We start from the raw sequence: 22,316 nt of genomic DNA, 5'->3' as shown, positions 1-22,316 counted from the left end.
ACCTTCATTTGGATTATAGTCTTAAAATATGCTTATCTTTATTGATCTGGATTGGTTCGGTCTTCACATAACAAAGAGAATCAGTCTGACTGGGCAAGAACCGCCCAATTTTATCGAAGAATGGAGCAATTTAATAAAAAAACTCAAAACTGATAGAGAATCGGGCAAGTCCCGCCATACTTAAAGTTTTAATATATTTTTTATTTTATAATTTTTTTGAATATCTTTTTTATCCCTGAGATTAAGATGAATGGGATTGGAATTGTTTATCCAAATCACTTAACACAAGGCTGATCCGGACCCATTCCAAGTTTTAAATCCCGATTTGGAGTACTTCATGACTTTATGTATTTGTCTAGAGATGGGTATATTTGTAATTCTATCGTGGTAAGAAATCTTCTTTCCCATGCATATGGGGAACCTGTACAGTTTTTCAGCATGGACAGGCCTGCCGCAATTCACGCAAAGGAGATGGGTAAATGAATATTTTGAAGGATACAAAATTACCCCTATTTCAAAGAATTATCTCTTTGTAGGTCCACATTCGGACGAAAATAAAAAGTTTGATATGACACAGCAAAGAAAATTAACAAAGGGAAACTTTTTCACATTGAAATGAAAGGGTGTTAAAGCGAAAAAGGAGAATATAGAAAAGTTCAAAACTCCCCTTGCAAACACCCCTAAAACTGGCACTAACACTAGAAATCAAATCTATAATAGCATTTGCATTTGCATTTGCATTTGCATTTGCAGTTGCAGTTGCAGGAAAAGATGGCTTCTCCTTCTCTTGCAGCTTCCTTCTTCCTCCTCTTTCTCACTCTGCAAAGAGCCTCTGGCATCGGCATGAACTACGGCACCATGGGGACCAACCTCCCCTCCCCGAAGCACGCGGCGGCCGTCCTCCAACACACCCTCATCGACAAGGTTAAAATCTATGATACCAATCCTACAATCCTCCAAGCATTTGCAAACACAGGCATATCAGTCGCCGTGACTGTCGAAAATGCCCTTATCCAAAACCTTAGCACCGGAGGGCCTCCAGCTGCTGCTGACTGGTTTTCCTCCCAAGTTGCCCCATTTCTCCCTGCTACCCCGATCACCCTCATATCAGTCGGGAATGAGGTTCTCGCCTCTGACAGCCAGAATTACGATCTCGTTCCTGCCATGAGGAACATTCAATCGGCGGTCGAGATGTCAGGTCTTGGCCGCCGGATCAGGGTGTCGACGGCTCATAGCATGGCTGTTCTGGGAGCTTCCTTCCCCCCTTCGGCCTCGACTTTTGATGAGAAGCTTGAAGGGGTTATGAAACCACTACTTGAGTTCTTAGAGGAGACGGGAGCTCCATTTTTGGTGAATGCTTATCCATATTTTGCTTATAGGGATAACCCAGAGGTGGAGCTGGAGTATGTCCTGTTTGGTAATGCAACAGGCGTGAAGGATCCTGCTGGTTATGAGTACAAGAACATGCTCGATGCTCAGGTATATCTTTGTAGGAAGCGTAATGTTATCGTTTTACGACCTTTGTAAATGACCGTGCTCTATTCGCATCTTCTGGGGCTTTTGCTCTAGTTCCGACTCTGCCTCCCTTGCTTTACTCCAGTTGGCTTTTCTGCTGCAATTGAAAGCAATATAGTCGTTGTTTCTTTTTTTTTTTTCAAACTCTTTTTAAGAAAAAGATGCGTTGTTATGCATGACTCATATTTTGAGACACTATGGTGAGGTTTTAGTTTCTTGAGTTTTCTATTCCTATTTTAGTCTAAATTTCCAACGGTTCAAAATATTTTTTAAAAAAGTGATTCTAAAGACCGACTTTTCCTTTAGCCGAAGTATATATCAAGGTAATTCAAAAATTCAACTTTCGAACTATCTAAAACATAAAAACCTGAAATTTGGACGGTTTAAAAACTTAATTTTTAAACTTCTTAGCATTTTTGTTTTTTTTTTTTTCTTTCTTGAGATTTTCTTTTTTTGTGCCGTAGGCGGTTTATATAATAGCCAAAACACATGAATTATGATCGTAATCGTTATTATTATTCTTATTATTATTTTGTTTTTATTTTTATTTTATTTTTTTTTCTGTTTTGAAAATGCCCAAATACTTGAACTTTTCTTGCTCTTGGGTGGGTTCGCAAGTTAGGACTTTCGAAATGAGGGTAACATGGGAATAACAAAGCTCTACGACCTCCATACAGTATGCTGTCTTACATGGGACCGGCCAGTAAATTTCGCTCTTTTTCAATCCTGACTTCTTATCAACTTCGCGGTTGTTGCTTTAAAAAAATTGAAAATAATTTCTATTTTTTAAGTATTGTTCTTAAGGCTTTTTGTTGTTATTTCATCCTTGCAGGTCACGCACTCTCTAATATTTATAGAGAAATTTGTCTAAATTTATTTAAAATATTAACTATTTAATAGTTTGCCTTCTTATTTTTTTATTCAATTTCAAAATACCCACCAAAGCAGCATGATTTTGAATTTGAATAGTAGAAAAAAAAGGGGCTAAGAGTACTTTTACCCTTTTTCTATTTCTTCTTGCCAAAAAAAAAGTAAAAAAAGGGTAAAAATACAGCTCAATTAACAACATGTTTGCATTTTAATGCACCATTTTGTTGAAATTTTTAAAGGACATGTACTCACTTACTCATGGAGAGATAAATACAACTCAATTTTACTCAAGTTTTTTTCCACACGTTGACATTTCAACCTCATGCTCTTTCAATTCAAGGAACCCAACTATATATGTGATTACAACACAACTGCCCACTACCTAAATAACTACCCATTACCTAGATAATTACTCATTAGATTGTCCAATACACTGGTCAGTTTATACCCAAGCTTCTTGTCTATAAGCGTCAGGGTAAGGGGATCTCTCCTCCCCACTGAGCTTATAAGGTAAGGGGATCTCTCCTCCCCATTGAGCTTATAAAGAGAGAGAGAGGGAGTTAACTCCCCATTACACCACTATTATTTTTTTTTTCATCATCCTTTAACACATTTGACAAATTGCAATTTGGACTGATCTAGAATTTAGTCACATAAAATTTGATCTCCATGATATTTTTTTAATTCAGTTTTTTAATAATTCTATTGATACTCAAATTGAATATTTTTCTTGTTTTGCAAATTGAATAATTCATCATTATTCTAGTTGAAGTATTTCAAAGAATGCCCTCCCACAGCTCATGTATATTCTTAATGAAGGTGGATGCAGTGTATGCTGCAATGGCAGCTTGGGGGCACAACGGCACCATAGGAGTAACACTCTCAGAGACAGGGTGGCCGTCAGCAGGTGGAAAAGGCGCGACGCCGGAAAATGCCCGTGCTTACAATGAAGGGGTTATAGCACGAGTGAGAAGCCGAGCGGGCACTCCAATGAGGCCAGAGCGAGGCCTGGAGGCCTATCTCTTCGCATTATTTGATGAGGATAAGAAGACAGGGCCACCAACAGAGAGGAAATTTGGGCTCATGAGATCTGATGGAAGTGCAGCCTATGGGGTCGACTTGAGTTGTCAGTTTTGTAGTCAAGAAAAAACTCGACCAGGGTCTGGAAGTCGGATTGGAAGGGGCAGTGGAGCATCAGTGTGGTGCGTGGCCAAGCCCCATGCTGCCGAGGCTGCTTTGCAAGAAGTGCTGGAGTTTTGCTGTGGGGAGGGCGGGGTGGATTGCGGGGCGCTGTACGGAGGTGGTGCATGTTATGAGCCGAACAAGGTTCATGCTCACGCCTCTTATGCCATGAATACTTATTACCAGATGCATGGGAGGAATTACTGGAACTGCGATTTCAAGGGCATTGGGCTCGTCACTTTCACTGATCCAAGTGAGTCCCCCGTCTCTCTCTCTCCCTCTCATTTATTCACTTGTTCTCATCTGCTTGTTTATTTGATTTTCAGGTTATGGAGTTTGTCAGTATCCTCAACAGTAGCATCACTGGATGCAGCGCTCTGATATCATCTGTGTCTACAGTCTGCCAAATACTTGTATTACTACAATAGTAAATCTCTTACTACTATAGGTTCTTGCAAGTAGCATCTTTAATAGACTTTGTTCTCTCATCTTATATACTCATGCGTTAAGATACACTGAAAAGCACATCAGCTCCAAGCTTCAAGGCCCATTCCAAAGCTTTCTAGGCCCAAAATTACTCTCCACAAAGTGTTCGTCATAAGTGACATTCCATACTTTATAATGTTCTCCTTGGTTTGCGCCAAACTTTGTCCTTTAAATCTCTAATCGTGCTTGGTTTGTAACCATCACATGGCATGGTTCTAGGTCCCATGTAGGCGTGGCAACCTGGTGAGGTGGGGTCCAAGTCCATTTGACCAGATATTCAACTCAGCGCCTAGGGGCCCGTCTATTTGACCCAGACTCAATCTGGATAGGGTCAAATCCCCTTCTGGATCCATTCTGGACCTTATTGGGTCCGGTTAGGTCTGGGCCGGGGTGAACTGACACGATATTTTGTAAATACATATATAAAATTGGGTGTAGCGCTCATGAAGTTGCAACTTTAAATAATCGAATAATCAAAGTAAGACGCACTTCGAAATTTTATCATACCATATAATTTTGGTGTAAAACATACTTAGGGTGGCTTGAGAATTTATATCTCTGGTTATATAATTTTAAACTTCAAAAATTGTTCAAATCATGTAGATTTATAAACACAGAAAAATCTTAAAATGGGCCGTCCAGATAATGTGTTGCAATATGCACTAATTTTGGTACTCGAAATATGTTTTTTTCACCTCCATTCATCTCAATGTCGAGGTAATCAATTAGAGATATTTCCAAATCTTTTTAGATGGATTTTTTCAGGTGCACCTCAATTTTACATTCTACAGTTGCAACCTCATTTAAAGTTTTCCAATAAAATTTATATTTTTGTAGTGGGACTTCGATTGGGCTGGGTCCATTGACCTGGACTTGACCCCAGGTCTAGGTCAGGTCCGGATTCAAATAGAACCTAGTCAATTCAGGGTGGACCCAGACTTGATCCGACCTAACCCATTTACACCCGTAATCCCTTGTTCCCGTATCATTGACATACAAAGAACTACAACGAAAACTTAACTGGCAGTGTGCGTCATATGTGACTTCATTGTCCATCGCCGTGATATCGACATACCCCGCCCTTGGTCCAACTTAAAACAACATCATGATTTTTTCCTGAAACTCTGGTTGGAAATTACGGTTGTAGTTACAAAAATTGAATATCATGATCCTCTTTTTTTTATTGAAAAAAGTTTAAATAAGGTGTCAACTTTATGCTACACAAGTAGGGCATACTCAAAAAATTTGCAAAAAAAAAAAGTCATGTTTATGTCAAAAAACCCTTCAATTGATCATCTCTACCTCGATATATATGGATGCAAAAATAGAAAAAGGATTTCAAGTCCTCGATATATATGGATGCAAAAATAGAAAAAGGATTTCAAGTCCTGAAAATAGTGCGTCTTCTATGTTATGTGACCATATGTTTTCAAGATTTTTAGCCGTTTACATAGAGCCGAAGCTATAAAAAATCAAAGTAAAAATACCTTCAAATAGTATCGAGAAATGTGGTTTCAATACTGGAAATCTTTGTGATAGCTTTAAAATATATTTTCATCTTTAATTATAAATTGTAAAGCTTCAAAAATAGTGTAGATCAAGCATATCTATAAAATCTTGTAAATTGACGGTCCAAAAATGCATTTCAAGATGCACTATTCCAAAAACTTGAAATCCATTTTTTTCAATGTTCATGCATCTTGATGTCCAGATGATCAATTTGGGGATATTTGGGCATCAAAACAACCTCTTCTAGTGAAATTTTGAGGTGAGCTCCAATTTGATAGTTTAGAGCCTTGGTTCTAAATAAACTTTTTCGTTCATGCTTGATCTATATAATTTTTAAAGCTTCAAATTTTAAAATTAGAAATGAAAATAAATATGCAGGCCTTTACAAGGATTTTTTTTTATTGAAATAGCATCATTGGCATTATTTGGAAGTGCACATTATTTTGATTGTTTAAGGCACCAACCTTATACAAATGTCACCTTTTTTTTCATGGAAAAATATCTCACTACTGAGAAAGTTCACTTCTTAGAAATATCCTATATATGTAGAATTGTAGGTGGGAAAAGAGGAAGGAGTCAGATTTAGCCCAATGCTACCAAGAGTAAGAATATGGTTTATGATGCCTTGACATCAAGGATACTAAGTAGCATAATACGTAAAGAAAAGGGCAGATATGAAAGAACGTAGCTAATGCATCAGATGGGTGTCAAGTAGTTGATATTATACCTTCAAGACCAGAACTTTTTATTTTCAAAGTTGAATCTATCAAACTTGATGAATCATTAGCGAGTAATCCCAATGTGGGTGGATTTGGTCTAGGAGATGTAGAAATGGTACTTCAAGATCCATTACATATGCAAGGTATTTTTTTTTTTTGGCATATATTACTCTGGCACATATTTGTTTAGTTCTTAAAAAGAAACAATTGAGTTCAATTGGCTATAACGAATTTCTAGATCAAAACGAGCCAAAATACAATGGCAATCATATATGATAAAAAAATATCTTGGAAACCCCTTTTCTTTTTTATACTTTTTTTTTTTTTTTTTCTGCTGGAAATCGGGAATTACTTGTATTATGCTATCTCGTTACCTTTAGTAATAGCATTTCGAAAGAAGTTAATTTGATTCAATCAAAATAAGAATTGTTCTGACTATATTGGGTCTCCTATTGCTGGCCAAATTGTAAATGGTATTTCTTTCTATTCTATTGTGCCCGATAGCGTACCCAATAGACGGTGAGAGGAAGATAGAGGGTTAAATGAATGAAAAAGCGATTATGAGAATCATTATGCATCTCCCTAATCTTATGAGAAATCAATCTTCTGATCTTTCATCTGCTGAGAAATCCATCCTCTAATCTTTGGTTGTATCAAAATAATAATGATTATAGATCCCGTTCATCAAATACTCAACATAGGTTTATCGAAACCCTTTGGATTCATATCAAAAGAAGTTTCGAACAAGGGAGGTGACTTAGTGAATTGTTGAAATAGAACCGGGGGAGGGCTTGGCACAATTCATGCAAAGAAGTGACGCATGTTGTAATGAAGGTGTGGAAACCTTGCCCGTATGAAAGTTTTTCTAAAAGAAATAAAACCTTGACTTTTTTTATTTCTTATTTGTCTAAATTTTACTATTTGTTATTTTGTTTCCCATTTATGCGATAGTAAACATGCAGAAATTGCTCCTAGCGTTCCTTCTTAAAATATCGCTAGCTAAAGAAAAATAAAGAGAGGAGGTTGTTCCTTTGCAAATGTCAAGAAAGAAGTCCATCATCACGACATATCTGGAGACAAGAAGAGCACGGTTCAAAAAAAAATGGACTTGACCATTTTGCAAACAAAACAAAAATAATAAAGGCAATTTATTTACAGCCCCTAAAACGTAGGGAAAATACAAAATGATCCATTTATAGTCCAAAATTACAAAGGTTGGTTAAGATGCGATTTTTTTTTTCAAAATTGCCCCTGGGTCTCAAACCTCTTGGAATGCCACATATCAAAAGAGCATAAGGCGTCCAAGGATGGCAATCTCCTACGGAAAATGAAGTTTCAAGCAGTCCAAAGATGCCAACCTCGGATCGCAAATGAAGTTATAAGCTCTCCGAGGTTGTGAACCTTAAACCGCATTATTTACGTTACACCAGGAGGCGGTCCAAGGATGTGGACCTCGGACCGTGTTGTTCACGTTACACCAGGAGGCGGTTCAAGGTCAGCATCCTCGAACTGGAAATAAAGTTCACAAGGCGGTCCAAGGATTCCAACCTCGTACCGCAAATGAAGTTTGAAGCGATCCGAGGATGCCAACCTCTGCGTTATTCGCATTACACCAAGAGGAGGCAGTCCGAGGTTGACATCCTCGGACCGACGGGCAATTTCGAAAAAAAGAAAAAGAAAAAATGGTGCTTTGACCGACGTTCTTTGTGATTTTGGGATATAAACAGAGCATTTTATACTTTGCCTGTTTTCTAGGGGCCGTTCGTAAATTAATTAAAAAAACTGCCTTATAGAGAACCAAGATGTTGGAAAATCGTGACTTATACGCAGAATCCATACGAATAATCTCTTTTGGAGTCTCCAAATTTGGGTACACCTTCTGTCCTTTGTTTTGTGCTCCTCCTAAATATTATTCCTTTTGCCTTGGTTTTAAGATCCTTCCATATATTGTTCTATCCTTTCAGTCATGAATATCTGTATTGCTTTTAGAGAAGGAGGAGGTTGTGGGGAGGAGGAGGAATATGGGGCAAAAAGATCATGCAAGATTGGTAGATGGGTGCAATTCCATCTTCTTTATGATAGTGTGCGCCATGGTTTTGGTATCTGAGTTGGGTCTGGCTCAGCCAATTGCTCAGGACATGGAAAACCAGCTGAGGACTTCTGTAATTCATGTAAGTCAGCCAAGAATGGCAGTGGCGAGGTACATGGCGCATCGAAGAATTTGGTACCAGTCGTTCTTACCGGATTCCATTGCTGCAAGTGAATCCGAATCGGGAATGATCTATGTGTATAACCATGTGATCGATGGCTTTGCAGCATCGCTCACCCCTTCGGAAGTAGAATTGTGAAAACAAAAGAGGGCTTCTTGCTTGCCTATCTAGATGGGATCCACACCCAGCAAACAACGCGCGCTCCATTCCTAGGCCTCAGTCCCAAACAGGGCGTGTGGCCTGACACTGGATTCGGCAAGGGCATAATCATTGGTGTTTTGGATGAGAGGCATATATCCAGAGCACCCATCTCTGAATGACACAGGGATTCCTCCGCCGCCTAAGAGGTGGAAATGGTTGTGCGTGGATGCCGGCCCTGACTTCAACTCATCACATTGCAACAAGAAGCTAATAGGTGCCCAAGTCTTCCTCAAGGGAGCTGGTGTCACAGACTCACCACGAGATGGTAATGGACATGGCACGCACACGGCCACAACAGCCGCCGGGAGGTTCATGGCTGGGTCCGAATTCATGGGCTTAGCTAAGGGCACAGCGGCGGGCATGGCTCCCCATGCTCACATTGCAGTCTATAAGGTGTGCTTCAGTGGTTGTGTGGATTCAGATATCTTGGCCAGGATTGATCAGGCAATCAAGGATGGTGTCGATGTTCTTTCAATATCACTTAGCAGCCCATCTGGAAACATCTACAGTGACACAATTGCCATTGGAGCGTTTAGGGCCATGGAAAACGGCATCTTCGTGAGCAGCTCGGCCGGGAACAAGGGGCCTATGATGTCCACCGTTAGAAATTCAGCAACTTGGATGTTAACAGTGGGCGCCAGGACACTGGACCGGGAGCTCCGATCCGACACCCAGCTCGGCAATGGTGAAATATTTGTTGGGAAGTACCTATTCCAACCAAAAAGCTTGAGGCCTGTGCCATTACCTCTAGTTATCCCCATCTCAGAACCTTACTGTACAGGGAACCTAAGCAAGCTTCCGTTGCTGGTAAGGCGGTGTTATGCGAGGGGGATGCCGTATTGGGAGTGTTAATGGGAGACTCTGTTTTAAAAGCTGGTGGTGCAGCAATGATACTTGTGAATCCGGAAACAGATGCCTTCCAAGTTTTGCCAGAAGTCGATGTATTGCCCGTATCCAAAGTAATTTTTTACGATGGCACTAGGATAAAGGCTTACATAAACTCGACCCGACACCTGAAAGCGGCGATCCCGTTCAAAGGGACTGTGCTTGGGGAGGCAGTGGCCCCAGTTGTGGCGAGGTTCTCTTGGAGAGGGCCTAACCCGTATGACCCTCGAATCCTAAAGCCTGACATTGTTGGTCCGGGTGTGAGCATCCTTGCCGGCTGGAACTTCCCAACAGGAGTCCCTGCATCTTACCGGAGAGAAATCTTCAACTTCCTTTCTGGCACGTCAATGTCCGCCCCCCGTCTTAGCGCCATTGCAGCGCCGCTCAAGGCTGCACACCCTGACTGGTCCCTGGCAGCCATAAAGTCAGCCATGATGACTACAGCTGATGTTCTAGATAACAAGGAGAAGCCCATAAGAGACTACACCTTGAAGCCAGCTAGTGTCTTCGCCATGGGTGCAGGCCATGTAAACCCCAGAAAAGCCACCAACCCCGGGCTCGTTTATGACATCTAAGCCGAAGATTATTTCCCTTATTTATGCGGACTGGGGTACACCCAAGGACAAATAAAGACCATTGCAGGAAGGTGGATCAATTGCTCAAAGCAGCATCACCGAAAGGGATCTCAACTACCCATCCTTCTCTGTGGTTTTCTCACCTCCTGGACCTTCTTCCTTTTGCTTTAAGAGAACAGTGACTAATGTGGGGGATGCAAAATCTTCTTACGAGTTGGAGGTGGTCGAGCCACATGGTGTGACTGTGAGTGTAAAGCCTCGCAGGCTTTCATTTACTAAGGCAAAAGAGAAGCAAGCGTATCAAGTAACTTTCTTCCGTCATGGAAATGAGCCTATGGCCGTCCCTCAGGGCCATATAAAGTGGTTCCTGAGCTCCAAGTATGAGGTGAGGAGCCCCATCGCCGTCTCATTCAAACCAGAATAAGCGCCTCTTATAGGTCACAAAGACATATGCCTCGAACCCTCCACTCTCACAAGGGAGAGTCCTACTGTCATACTATTATCTACAAAACAAAGACACATTTAATACTGTCATACTATTATCTAATCATTGTTTGTGTATATCAAGTCAATTTTTTTTTAAAAGGGAGAAAACCATTATGCTTTCAAGGTATTTATAAAATTGAGAGAAAAATTGTCATGCATAGATTTTTAAATACTCATATGTCTTGACTCATGTTTGTAGTTATTTAGAATCCTCAATTAGTTAAGACCTTCAACCATATGGAATGTTGTTGGAAAGCCATCTTGCTAGGCTTTCTTAACACATGTTATATTGATTAGATAACTTGGTTCGTATAAATTTATTACCAAGGTGACCAGTGTGGTTGAACCTTTATGGTTTATAAAGGTTTACATATTGTGAAACTAATGGGCATTGAATTACTTATTGCATGAGACTTGCTAGGCTACCTCATGATATAGATATAAGAATGTTGAGAATGTATATATTGTATGTGCAATAATTGAGTGGGAGCTGCTACAGTTCCACGTTTTTTTTAGCTGTTTGGATATTCAGATATACAGATGCAAGCTACCTCAAGGATTCAGATGATGTGATATCTCCATCTGAATACATGTTCATGCTTGGAGGGAGAACAGCTTCTTGGAAATCAAAGAAACAATATGCGGTGGCATTGTCCAGTGGCATGCTATTTGGCGGCCAAAGAGGCCGTATGGATTAAGAAATTTTTTAATCGATTTGACTTTTAACTTGTGTGTTGTGAGGCAGTGAGGATTTTCTAGGACAACACGACGGCGATATGCATATAAAAAGGAGTCAAGATTCTATAATAACTCTAAGCGTATAAAATTAAATATTCAAGTGGGAACACCTAGTGTTTGACAGGCCAGCTGGAACAACAGACTATGATGTTGTTCACCCATGAAGATGTGTGGCGCTGGTTGTATGGATACAGAAAGAAGCGGCTTGTTTGAAGAAGTCATTTAAGCCAATGAAGATACGATCCCATGTAATGAGGATACATGATGATTTTCTGTGACAATAGGTCTGTGATTCAAGTGGGAACACCTAGTGTTTGACAGGCCAGCTCGAACAACAGACTATGATGTTGTTCACCCATGAAGATGTGTGGCGCTGGTTGTATGGATACAGAAAGAAGCGGCTTGTTTGAAGAAGTCATTTAAGCCAATGAAGATACGATCCCATGCAATGAGGATACATGATGATTTTCTGTGACAATAGGTCTGTGATTCGCGATGCGATATGAAAGATGGGCTACGACCACTTTCGGGATGAGATCCAAGCAATAAAGAGAAAGAGGTGTTGTTTATAGGAGTCCTTTTGTAAAAAGATTGATAGTGAAAGCCACGATTAATGTATTGAGAGAGATTGTTATTAGGAGAGACATATGGGGATGAGAGAAAGTGAGGAAGAGAGAATGTAAGGCCTTCAAAGGTCAAATGGGAGATTTTGAGTTTATGTAGCCTTTAAAGGCCTTATGAGAGCTTGTATGACCATTTTATATATTGGAACATAAATTCAGTGGGAGTGTGGTCCTTTTGTGGACCATACTAAGCAAATGTTATTTGCTGATACTCGGACTAGGCTCGACGAGTTAGGCCAGCCGAGGTTTGGAAAAACCCAAGTTACTTGGGTATAGGCATCTACCGAGAAGGGTTTAGTGGGTTATCCCTTGATGAGGTCAGAGTATACCCAGATGAGAGCCAAGGGACTGTGTCACCCTTGCGTGTGAAGAATAACCTTTAGAGATATAGCTAAAACCTCATCGTTATATCATCACACGGCATGTATATATATAGTCGTTTTGAGATTCACTAATGATGGTGAAGCGTGTATATGTGGGAGAGATTATCCTTATGTACCATAGAATCATGGTTGCATTATGGTCTGGAGGACCATGATTTTTTGTCTTTAAGGGAGAAACTGAAATCCATAAACTGAGATTGCATCCCCTAGTCTATTGGCTGACTTTGGTGGTCCAATCATGAGCCCCTGCAGTGGACTGTGGGTCATGGGAACTGCTGGGTCAGTTTGAGGAAGCTAGGCAGATCGTGATTCGCAGTTGAAGGTGGAGTGCTCTCATATATTGATAACTTCCTAGATCTAACGGATCTGATTCCCATCAAAATTAATTAATTTTAATTAATTTTATGTTATGTGATTTTTAGAATGTTTATTTGAAATTTTGTGAATTTTTTGATATTTTATTTTTGTCATTTGGATTTATAAATTAAGAGAAATTAATTTTTTTAATATTTTAAATAAAATATAAGATTTAAAAATTCTAAATATGAAATAAAATATTTTCTAAAATATATGGGACCTCTATAAAATATGGGGTCCAAAATTTAAAAAGATGTGGATTAAGTGGGGCCACACGTGGCCACCAAAAGGAGACACGCCCTACCCATTTACGTAATATTCTTAGGAATAATGTTTATCCTCTTTCTTGGCTTATTATAACCAACTTATGTGATAAAGTTGAATATTTGAGATGTTTACTAAATCTTTTAATCAAGATTGAAATATAAGTTTTTTTTATTGAATGAGAATAGATTTAGAAAATAAAGGATAAGATTCTAGCTCATCTCTTTGAATGTTGATGGTGGATCAAAGAGATTGATGGCTCAAATCTCTCACCCCACAAGTCTCTTTAGAACGACGGTTGAGATTTGACCCTACAAATTGAAGCAAAATCTATAGCCTATAACATTTATAAAAGAAGGTTTCCTCTCATAAAATGAGATACGTTCTCTCTTCTCTCTCTTTAACAATTCTCTCTCTCTCTACCCAAAATTTACTTCTTTCTAAAAAGGGCCTTGGATTACAATTTTGGGGAATGCCCCAATTTATCTCTCTCTCCATTATCATTAGATGTAGTTTTTATCTGGGGAATTCTCTTGGATGTATTTTCTCTTTGGGGAATTCTCTTTCGGTGGCACGCCTAAGCCTAGGTGGTGCTTTATTTATGGGTAGCAAAGGGGTGGAATCCCTTGCTAGTAGATCTCTTCATCTCTCTTCATATTCATCTCTCATCTATCTAAAATCAAGTCAAGAGGCTTGATCAAGATTAAGTCATTGAGTGGATTTTTGTCATAGTAGGGAAATCAACATACCGATCATAGATCCCGAACACCATCAGAAGGAGGAGACTAGGTGTGGGGTGTACTAAGCCCGGTTGAAGTAATCTCCGACAATTTTACCTTTTTAAATATTTATTTCTCTTCCCATAAAACATTAAAGTATGTTTTTTGTTTCTTGAATAAAGAATTGTATTTGAAAAGGCAGCAATTGAGAATCGATTTTATTTTTATTTTAATTATTTCAAGAGTGGTTTTATTATAATTAGACATTGTAAGTGATCTTGCCGAGGTACGGGTAAAGAATTTTTTTAAAAATATATACACCATGCTTTATCATAAAGTCTTTTCAATTTCATGCAGGCTAGATCGTATTTCTACATATGCGGTTCAGAAAGTGTAAAGCATCCATCTTAAAGATAGATGCATGTAGGTGTTCCATCTAAAAACAATAGAAACTAACAGTCCAAATGTTTTTTTACTAAAATTATTATTTTTAAATTTTAAATTTTATTTATTTTTTCAGATTCATGAACTTCATGTTAGAGATTACATGTCTTAAAAAATTAAGTCTTAAAATCCATCTCAAAAATAGATTTATTAAAAGATCTGCATTTCTACACATGCGCGCTTGGCCGCATAGAAACCGGGTCCATGAAAAATCAATATATGATGGAAGTAACGTGGATTCTTCATTCGAGATGGAGCAAGGGTGTACTTAAGTTGCACATGAGAAGCGCCATGTGAAGAAGGCCCCTTGCCACTAGTGTTTTTTTATTTTTGGTCAATTTTGGGCGAAAATTATGCGTTTGCCAACCAGTGTTTTTTTTTTTTAAATTGCCATCAATCTAAATATGCCATTTCATTTATTTATTTGTTTTAGAAAAAAATCGTTAGTAGGGCAGGCTCTAGTGTGAGGAGAAGTGCTTAGTCCAAAAGGCACTCCGAAGTTCGCATCCTCGGACTGCCTTATTTCTTAGCAAACAAATGAGTTAATGTGGTATAAGGATGCGAATCTTAGACCGTCTTGAAGAGCACCAGAGAAAGCGGTCTGAGAATGGGCAGCTCAAACCGCTTTTGAATGCTTAACAAAATCAGTCTTTGTGGTCTGAGGATGCGAATCTCGGACTTCATTGAAGAGACCCACAGAGGCTGTCTAATGATGCTAACATTAGACCGATTGGGTATTGCCCCAAAACATTAGAGCACAATCCTATTATCAAAGTAACTCAAAAAAAAAAAAAGAATTAAAATGTGGTCCGAAGATACCGAGAGGGAATTTCAAAAACATAAAAAATTTCAGATTGACCTATTTAATTTATTTTTTGTGACCGCACGTAATTCACTCAAAAAAACTGTGGCGCAAGGTTGGACAAGTGTTCTTATTTGCCAATTTTACTGTACAAATGTCTCAGGACCCCTCACCCTTACCATAATGGCCTTTGTGAGTTTCTAGAAAAAGCTTGGTTTTGAAAATAAAATGTAAAAGAATATCTCATAGCTATTTTACTCTTTCCTAACGTGCTTCTATTCTATTCTACCATCAATAACATGGCAAGCGTATATCTATTCTACCACCAAACATATCAGAGGGCGATTACAATCATACCTAATATGGCGCTAATTTAATTGTGTTAAGGGAAATAACTTGGAATATTAAAAATAGTAATTCATTCATACCACCTATTGAATGAAAGTGAAAGTATCATTTACAACAGATGGAATTTGGCAAACTCCGAATTAAGTGTAAAGAGTTTATGTGTCGATGTGGTTTTTAGGTTCTAAGTTCGAACCAATCAAAGGCACACCTTCAAATAGTACCCAAATTTTAAAAAAATAATAATAATAATTAAAAAAATTTAAACAAAAATCACAAGTTGTAAGCCAAAACTCAACATGTTATACAATTATTACACAAATTTATTTCCTTCTCACTTCTTTGATTATTACACAACTTTGTTTTTACGGAGATCACTAACATGGATTAATGTTAGAGATCTAGGTCCTGGATTCAAAATTGCAACTTTCAATGCCATTAGCGCGGAAATATTCGTTCATGGAACATGAGGCGGCCCTAGTAAGGTTGATATTCTGGCAAACGTCGAGGGCGGAGCATGGAAGCTTGCTCTTCTTGCAACCAAATTGTATGGCCCCAAGCAGCTGTCTTATGGTCAGTTTTTGGGCTCATGATGCACCACCTTGGAGTTATGCAATCCCTCCAATCTTTTGGAGGACGCAGCTCAGGGACTGTAACTGTAAGAAACGCTAAGATTAGGACGAGGACATGAATAACTTTGAGTGCTCTTCCTGTTCTCTCTCTGCGTCTCTTAGTAAATCACCATGAACAACGACTAGAAACAATATGCTCCAGAGTCTCTGGTACCCTTGCCCTTTTTCTCCTTGTTAAGTTTTTTGGTGTAACCCTTTACCTAGATTCATTTCCATTTTTTAATCTAAAAGATATTGTAAATAACTACCAAAACAAAAACAAAACATATTGTAAATTATTACAAATGCATTTTCACTTCAGATCTATGACTTAGCAGCTCAAATACCATGCATATATGATGATCGTTAAATAAATAAATACATTTAACAGCCCGAGAATAGCTTAAATAGAGTACTTATTAGCATTCAAAATCCTATATCTTCATGTTCATGATCATGGAGGTCGAGTGTACTAATCTGTGAAATATGGATTTAATATGCGTCTCTAAGATGGATTTTAGAAAGCGCACTACATTGATTAGGTTCATCATAAAGCTAATGCACCAAAACCATATGTTCATATCCCTCTTTTAAAAGCGAGTTAGCAGCCAATATACTGATGTGTGATTAATGTATAATACAAAGAAAGATACACAATGGGCTTTTACCAGCCCTCTTCAACCTCAATACAAAAAGGATAAACTTTATTAAAAGGTGAGGTTTTAAACAATCAAATTAAAGCGCACCTCAAAAATTCAGTATAAGACGTTGTTTCGATGTTAAAAAACCCCTCAATTTAATCATCTCAACCTCAAGATATATAGACATGGGAAAAACTAGATTTCAAGTCTTGAAAATAGTGCGTCGTCTTGTTGTGTATTATCAAGACTGTCAATTTTCAAGATTTCAAGTGTTTATAGATTAGCTCGATCTACACTAATTTTTAATCTTTAAATTTTTATAATTACTAGATAAAAATAAATTTTTGGGTCATCACAAGACTTTTGATATCGAAACAACATGTTTCGGTACTATTTGAAGGTGTGTCTTTGATTGGTTAGAACCTACAAAGCACACCCATACACAAGTCGTTGTTTGATGCTAAAAACCCTGAATTTAATCATCTCAACCTCAAGATATATGGACATGGGAAAAACTAGATTTCACGTATTGGAAATAGTACATTTTGTAGTGTATTATCAAGGCTGTCAATTTTCAAGATTTCAAGTGTTCATAGATTTGCTCGATCTAAACTAATTGTTAATCTTTAAATTTTTATAATTACTAGATCAAAATAAATTTTTGGGCCATTACAAAGACTCTTGATATCGAAACAACATGTTTTGATACTATTTGAAGGTGTACTTTAGATTGATTAGGAACTACAAAGCACACCCATACATAAACTCAATACATTGAGTTACCAAATCCCTTTTATTTATTTATTTATTTATTTATTTATTTATTTATTTTTTTCGGGTAATTTAGTGGGAAAGACAGTCCCCTATCAGTTTTTTTCACTAGATTAAGAGTTACATTTTTCAAGGTATTAATGGTAAGAATAGATACCACAATGCGGTGACTAGGCATGAGGATGCTATCACCACAACCTCAGCCCTTTTCCAACCAAATCCCATTGGTAGTATATGATACTTTCACTTTCATTCAAGAGGTGGTATGAATGCATTATTATTTTTAATATTCCAAGTCATTTCCCTTAACACCATTAAATTAGCGCCATATTAGGTAGGATTGTAATCGTCCTCTTATTTGTTTGGTGGTATATGCTTGCCATGGTATTGATGGTAGAATAGAATAGAAATAGGGAAAATATATCCATACCCCCTATTTTTAAGTTTCATATCCTTATAGACCCAAAAGTTTAAAACATATCTTAGAACATAAACATCTTAAGCATTATATCTATTAACCCCCGAGACTAGCTTTAATCACTTTAATGCTATTTTTTGATTGGGTTAAAAAAACCCCATTGGTAGTATATGATACTTACATATCTCAATACTAAGTCTGTGTCTCTCTCTAAAACAAAAACTTGGAGGTCACGGTTTTTATTATCTGAAATCTTGGAAAGAAAGACCTTTGACAGGCCAGATCAGCGTTTCCCATGAACTAAGAAGACTTTTAGTCCCTCAACCAACATCTTTTTCTTTTTTTCTTTTATTTTTGGGGTGTGTGGATTGGAAGGGAACATCCAACGATTCCATACTTTTTTTGAAGAAACAAATTTGAGAGCAAATTATGCTACTTTATCCCATTCAGTGTTGGTGAGTCATCTAGCTTCCAACATATGGCATCGATTTGGGTTAAAAGAAGGCTTCTTAAGGGGGCACTGTATTCACCAGGCTTTTAAAGAACTAGACCACCCAGGTTGACTCCAAGAGGCAAAGGTGGGTATCGACATTGTTGGGTTGTTGATTCGAAAAGAGACTAGGTCTGATGCCAAGAAAGAGAAAGAAGCACACTTCCACTCACTCCCTCTCTCTACCTCTCTAACAATGCATGTTTTCAACCTCACTCTTCTGAACCTTTTCAAGAATAATTTACATGGATCAACTCTTCTGAACCTTTTCAGGAATAAATTACATGGATCGATCCTTGATTTCATCACAGACTTACTTAATTTTGAAATCCTCAAGGCTACGGATGAACAATCCTCAGTTGCCCCTGAAGCCACCGACCCGGCAAAACTTTGAACGCTATTTAGTCGGGAAGAATACTGAGATAGAGTATGTGTTGGGGGGATTTAATACGTAGAGAGAGAGAGAAAGAAAGAGAGAGAGAGGGGGGGGGGGGGGTTTGGGGAGAATCACAAGTGTTGGGGGGATTTAATACGTAAAGAGAGAGAGAGAGAGGGGGGGTGGGGGGGGGGGGGGTGTTTGGGGAGAATCACAGGGGGGGGGGGGGGGGGGGGGTGGTGTTTGGGGAGAATCACAGTGGAGAACTTTGGGGGATCCAGACGTCAAAAAAGAAAAATGATTGTCTTTATGATATTTTTTTGGGTTAAAAAATATAATTAAAATGGGTAAAAGTAGTCTAAGGGCTTAGAAGATATAAAATTTTAGATTTTTTTTTCCATTATATGTTTTAAAACTTTTGGTCTATTGAAGATATAAAACTTAAAAATAGGGGGTATAAAGATATTTTCTCATAAAAATACGTTAGAAAAGAGATACAATGAGGTCATAATTACTTGTAATCATTGATGTGAAATCTGATAGCTTGGATGTGTCACAAAGTTCGAGATTTCTTTTGAACTTTGAGCTTAATTAACGCAATAAATTTAACAACCTAATTTCACATCCAATAGTCGAGACTAATTGTGACCACCTTATATCAAAGATAAATGATCTTGCTATATACTTTTCCAAGTAAAATTTACAAATAAGAACAATTGTCCCATGACTTTTTGCCACAAAGTTTGGACCATATATGTCAATTGAGCAAATGACCTAAATAATCATGTTTTTTCTGGTCTTTAGACCAAGCATATGTTTCCTTCACTAAACAAAAACTTGTTCTAGGTATGCAACCCAAAACAAGGGGGCACTTTGGTAATTTAGTCCTACTCAAGTCGTCTAAGTTGAAGGTGCAAATGCATTTGCTTTTTTAAGTCTGAAACTTGGAATAATATTCTTCATGAAAAATATGTTACTCGCATAGAACTTAAAGCAAACATTGATATGGGTTGTTTGGACAACTTTTTCACAAAATAATTGTAGAGTTACAAAAGTGAAATGATTTTAAAAAGTAACAATTTTACTGGTAAATTGGTTTATTTAACTAACTCATATAAGCGTAAAAAGTTTTTGACTTTTAAATGATTATACCATTATTGTGACTGTTGTAGTTCCTCATCAATTTGAAAATGCTGCACATATTTTCATATATTTCTTTCTTTGGGTTGAAAAGAGATGAGAGCTGGATTGTGAGTTCCTCATTGGGGCCCATATGTTAAAAGAAAACATGTGGGTGCAGTTTCATATACAATTTTCCCTCTAGTAAAAACAAGAAAAAAAAACTCACTCACTTGAACTCTACTGTTCTTCTCCATCTCTTCTTTGGTCAAATCCTCAATTTTAGACCAAATGTTTCCCCATCGAAACCCGATGTTGTTTCTCTTACTGCTCAAATTCATTTTGCAACCTATTTTTCCAATTTTCTAGCATAATTTTGCCTAGGTCTTTGCCCTCTCCAATACTTACAAATATCCCAAACATCTCATAAATGCTAATGATGGTAAACATACTATATTAACTAATTTATTGTTAAAGATCATTTCCTCTAGGCCAAATTTCCTCCAAGCCCCATTTGTATCCCTAAAAAAAATTGTCTCAAACCAAAATATTTCTTGTGAAATACATTTTTAATGAAAAAAATTTCCTATAAAATAGATTCTTGCTATTTGGATTGCATCCAGTTGGCACCCTAGTGATTATGGATATACCTAAAAGAATATTAAAAGGCCTATTTGCAGTGTTTAGGGGACTTCTCAATCGGTCCATTAGTTCAAAAGCTTATGAGGGATAAAAATACTGGAAATAACTTCTTGTGATCATTAAATCACATAATCAAAGCATAAAACTTTGATAACCATCGATCTGGAATAAATTTTGATCATCGTGGCCTGTAAGAGCTTAACCACGTTGAGAACTTGTATACCCCAATAAATTTGAAACCCATTTTCAATGATAAAATTAGGTCTAAACACATCAAGTCACACCCGTCACATACAACATGGATTAAATTGGTAATAGATTGAACAAATTTGAACAAAGAGTTCAAATTTCTTCAAAAATGGGTATTATTGCGGTTATATTTATTTATTTATTTATTTATTTTTTTGAGAAATGTTCAAAGCTTTATTGATAAACAACGATTACAGTTATGTATTTACATTATCGGACAACAAAAGAAACGGCAAATAAACACCAATCTTGCAAGTGAATCGGCCACCTCATTGGCCTCCCTATAAACATGTTGATAGGAAACCATAGGTGAGTTTGCCATATCTAAAATTTGAAGCCGAACAGACCTCAATTCCCATGGAACTCTATGTTCTTTATTATCGCACTTAGAATTCTTAACCATGGTTACAAGTCATGGGTTTATTTATTTATTTATTTATTTATTTATTTTAAAGCATTGATGTATATTATGATTATTATTTTTTTAGCAATGAGTTGTGGGTGTGTATTATGATGAAGGGCACAATTTTTATGAGTTCCCAGACTCATATATAGAAATGTACCCCCTCTTGATAATCCATTTTTTAAATGGATCTTGGCTCTAATTTAAGTGAACATATAATCACCAACATGGAGTTTATTAATAGGAAAAATTTTATATAGAGCTGAGGCTCCAAACAATCAAATTTGAACCTACCTCAAAAATTTCACTAGAAGAGGTTGTTTTGATGCTTAAATATCTTCAAATTGATCATCTTGACATCAAGATGTATAGACATGAGAAAAAAAATAGATTGAAAGTTTTGGAAATAGTGTATTCTATAACGCATTTTGGACCATCAATTTTCAAAATTTTCAAGTTTTCATAGATCTATTGATCTACACTATTTTTGAAGCTTTAAACTTTATAAATAAATATAAAAATATATTTTAAGGCTATCGCAAAGATTTCCAATATTGAAACTACATTTCTCGACACTATTAGAAGTTAAGCTCTAATTTGATTGTTTAGAACGTAGGCTCTATACAAACACACCCTTATTAATATATTAAAAATAATTTTTTTAAAACTAATACTTTTCTGAAAGAAATAGTTAGACCATTGGTCTTAAATTTTCAAAGAAACCGCCATTGTTTTGTTTTTTTGAAAAAACCACCAGTCACATCCATCTTTGGGATGGATGGTTTATAGTAGTAATGCATCCCCCCCTAAACAATATTTTAACCTTATAAGCCAGACATCATGGGACTCTAAATCCTGTCTCTATGCTGGTTGGCAAAGAGTCCCCATGTTCTTGAATAATGATTAATTCTTTTTTATTATTTCGATGGTATCTGGTCAGGTTATTGAGCCATGAAATCAACACCCTTACCATCAATGTATTTGTCAAGATTTGACAGCCCTTTTATATGAGGAAACAAGAACCTTTAATATCGGGAGCATGCCAGGATCAGAACCGGTTGGAAATAAAATAGGTGAGTACAAATTATAATACGAGCATGAGGAGTTAATATACACACTACAAGAACATAAAAGATATCTATGGTTTACTGTAAAAAGGCTATATTCACTGGTGTGACAAACTAAAATCCACTACACCGATAAAAGTGATATCATATAGTTTAAGATACAAGACTACTTTCTTAATCCTCAGTAAATCCCAATCGAGCAACCCTTTAATAAAT

General features: G+C 37.3%; 1 protein-coding gene and 2 pseudogenes across 1 annotated transcript; all 3 read left to right on the top strand.

The window, feature by feature from the left end:
• Positions 1–755: 755 nt before the first annotated feature.
• Positions 756–4,089, top strand: LOC18445491 (glucan endo-1,3-beta-D-glucosidase). The gene is made up of 3 exons (XM_020674275.2): positions 756–1,479; positions 3,205–3,820; positions 3,894–4,089. Exons 1-3 carry the CDS (start codon positions 772–774, stop codon positions 3,923–3,925), a joined length of 1,356 nt encoding a protein of 451 aa, XP_020529934.1. The 5' UTR covers positions 756–771; the 3' UTR covers positions 3,926–4,089.
• Positions 4,090–8,301: 4,212 nt separating this feature from the next.
• On the top strand, positions 8,302–9,546 carry LOC148780328 (subtilisin-like protease 4 pseudogene; annotated as a pseudogene).
• On the top strand, positions 9,544–10,576 carry LOC18445490 (subtilisin-like protease 4 pseudogene; annotated as a pseudogene).
• Positions 10,577–22,316: the final 11,740 nt, after the last annotated feature.

This window comes from Amborella trichopoda, chromosome 9 (assembly GCF_054954075.1).
Source record: "Amborella trichopoda isolate Santa Cruz 75 chromosome 9, AtrichopodaSantaCruz75HAP2 v2.0, whole genome shotgun sequence".
In the NCBI taxonomy this organism is placed as follows: Eukaryota; Viridiplantae; Streptophyta; class Magnoliopsida; order Amborellales; family Amborellaceae; genus Amborella; species Amborella trichopoda.
Note: the sequence above shows the minus strand (reverse complement) of the source record. Positions and strands in the feature narration are given on the sequence as shown.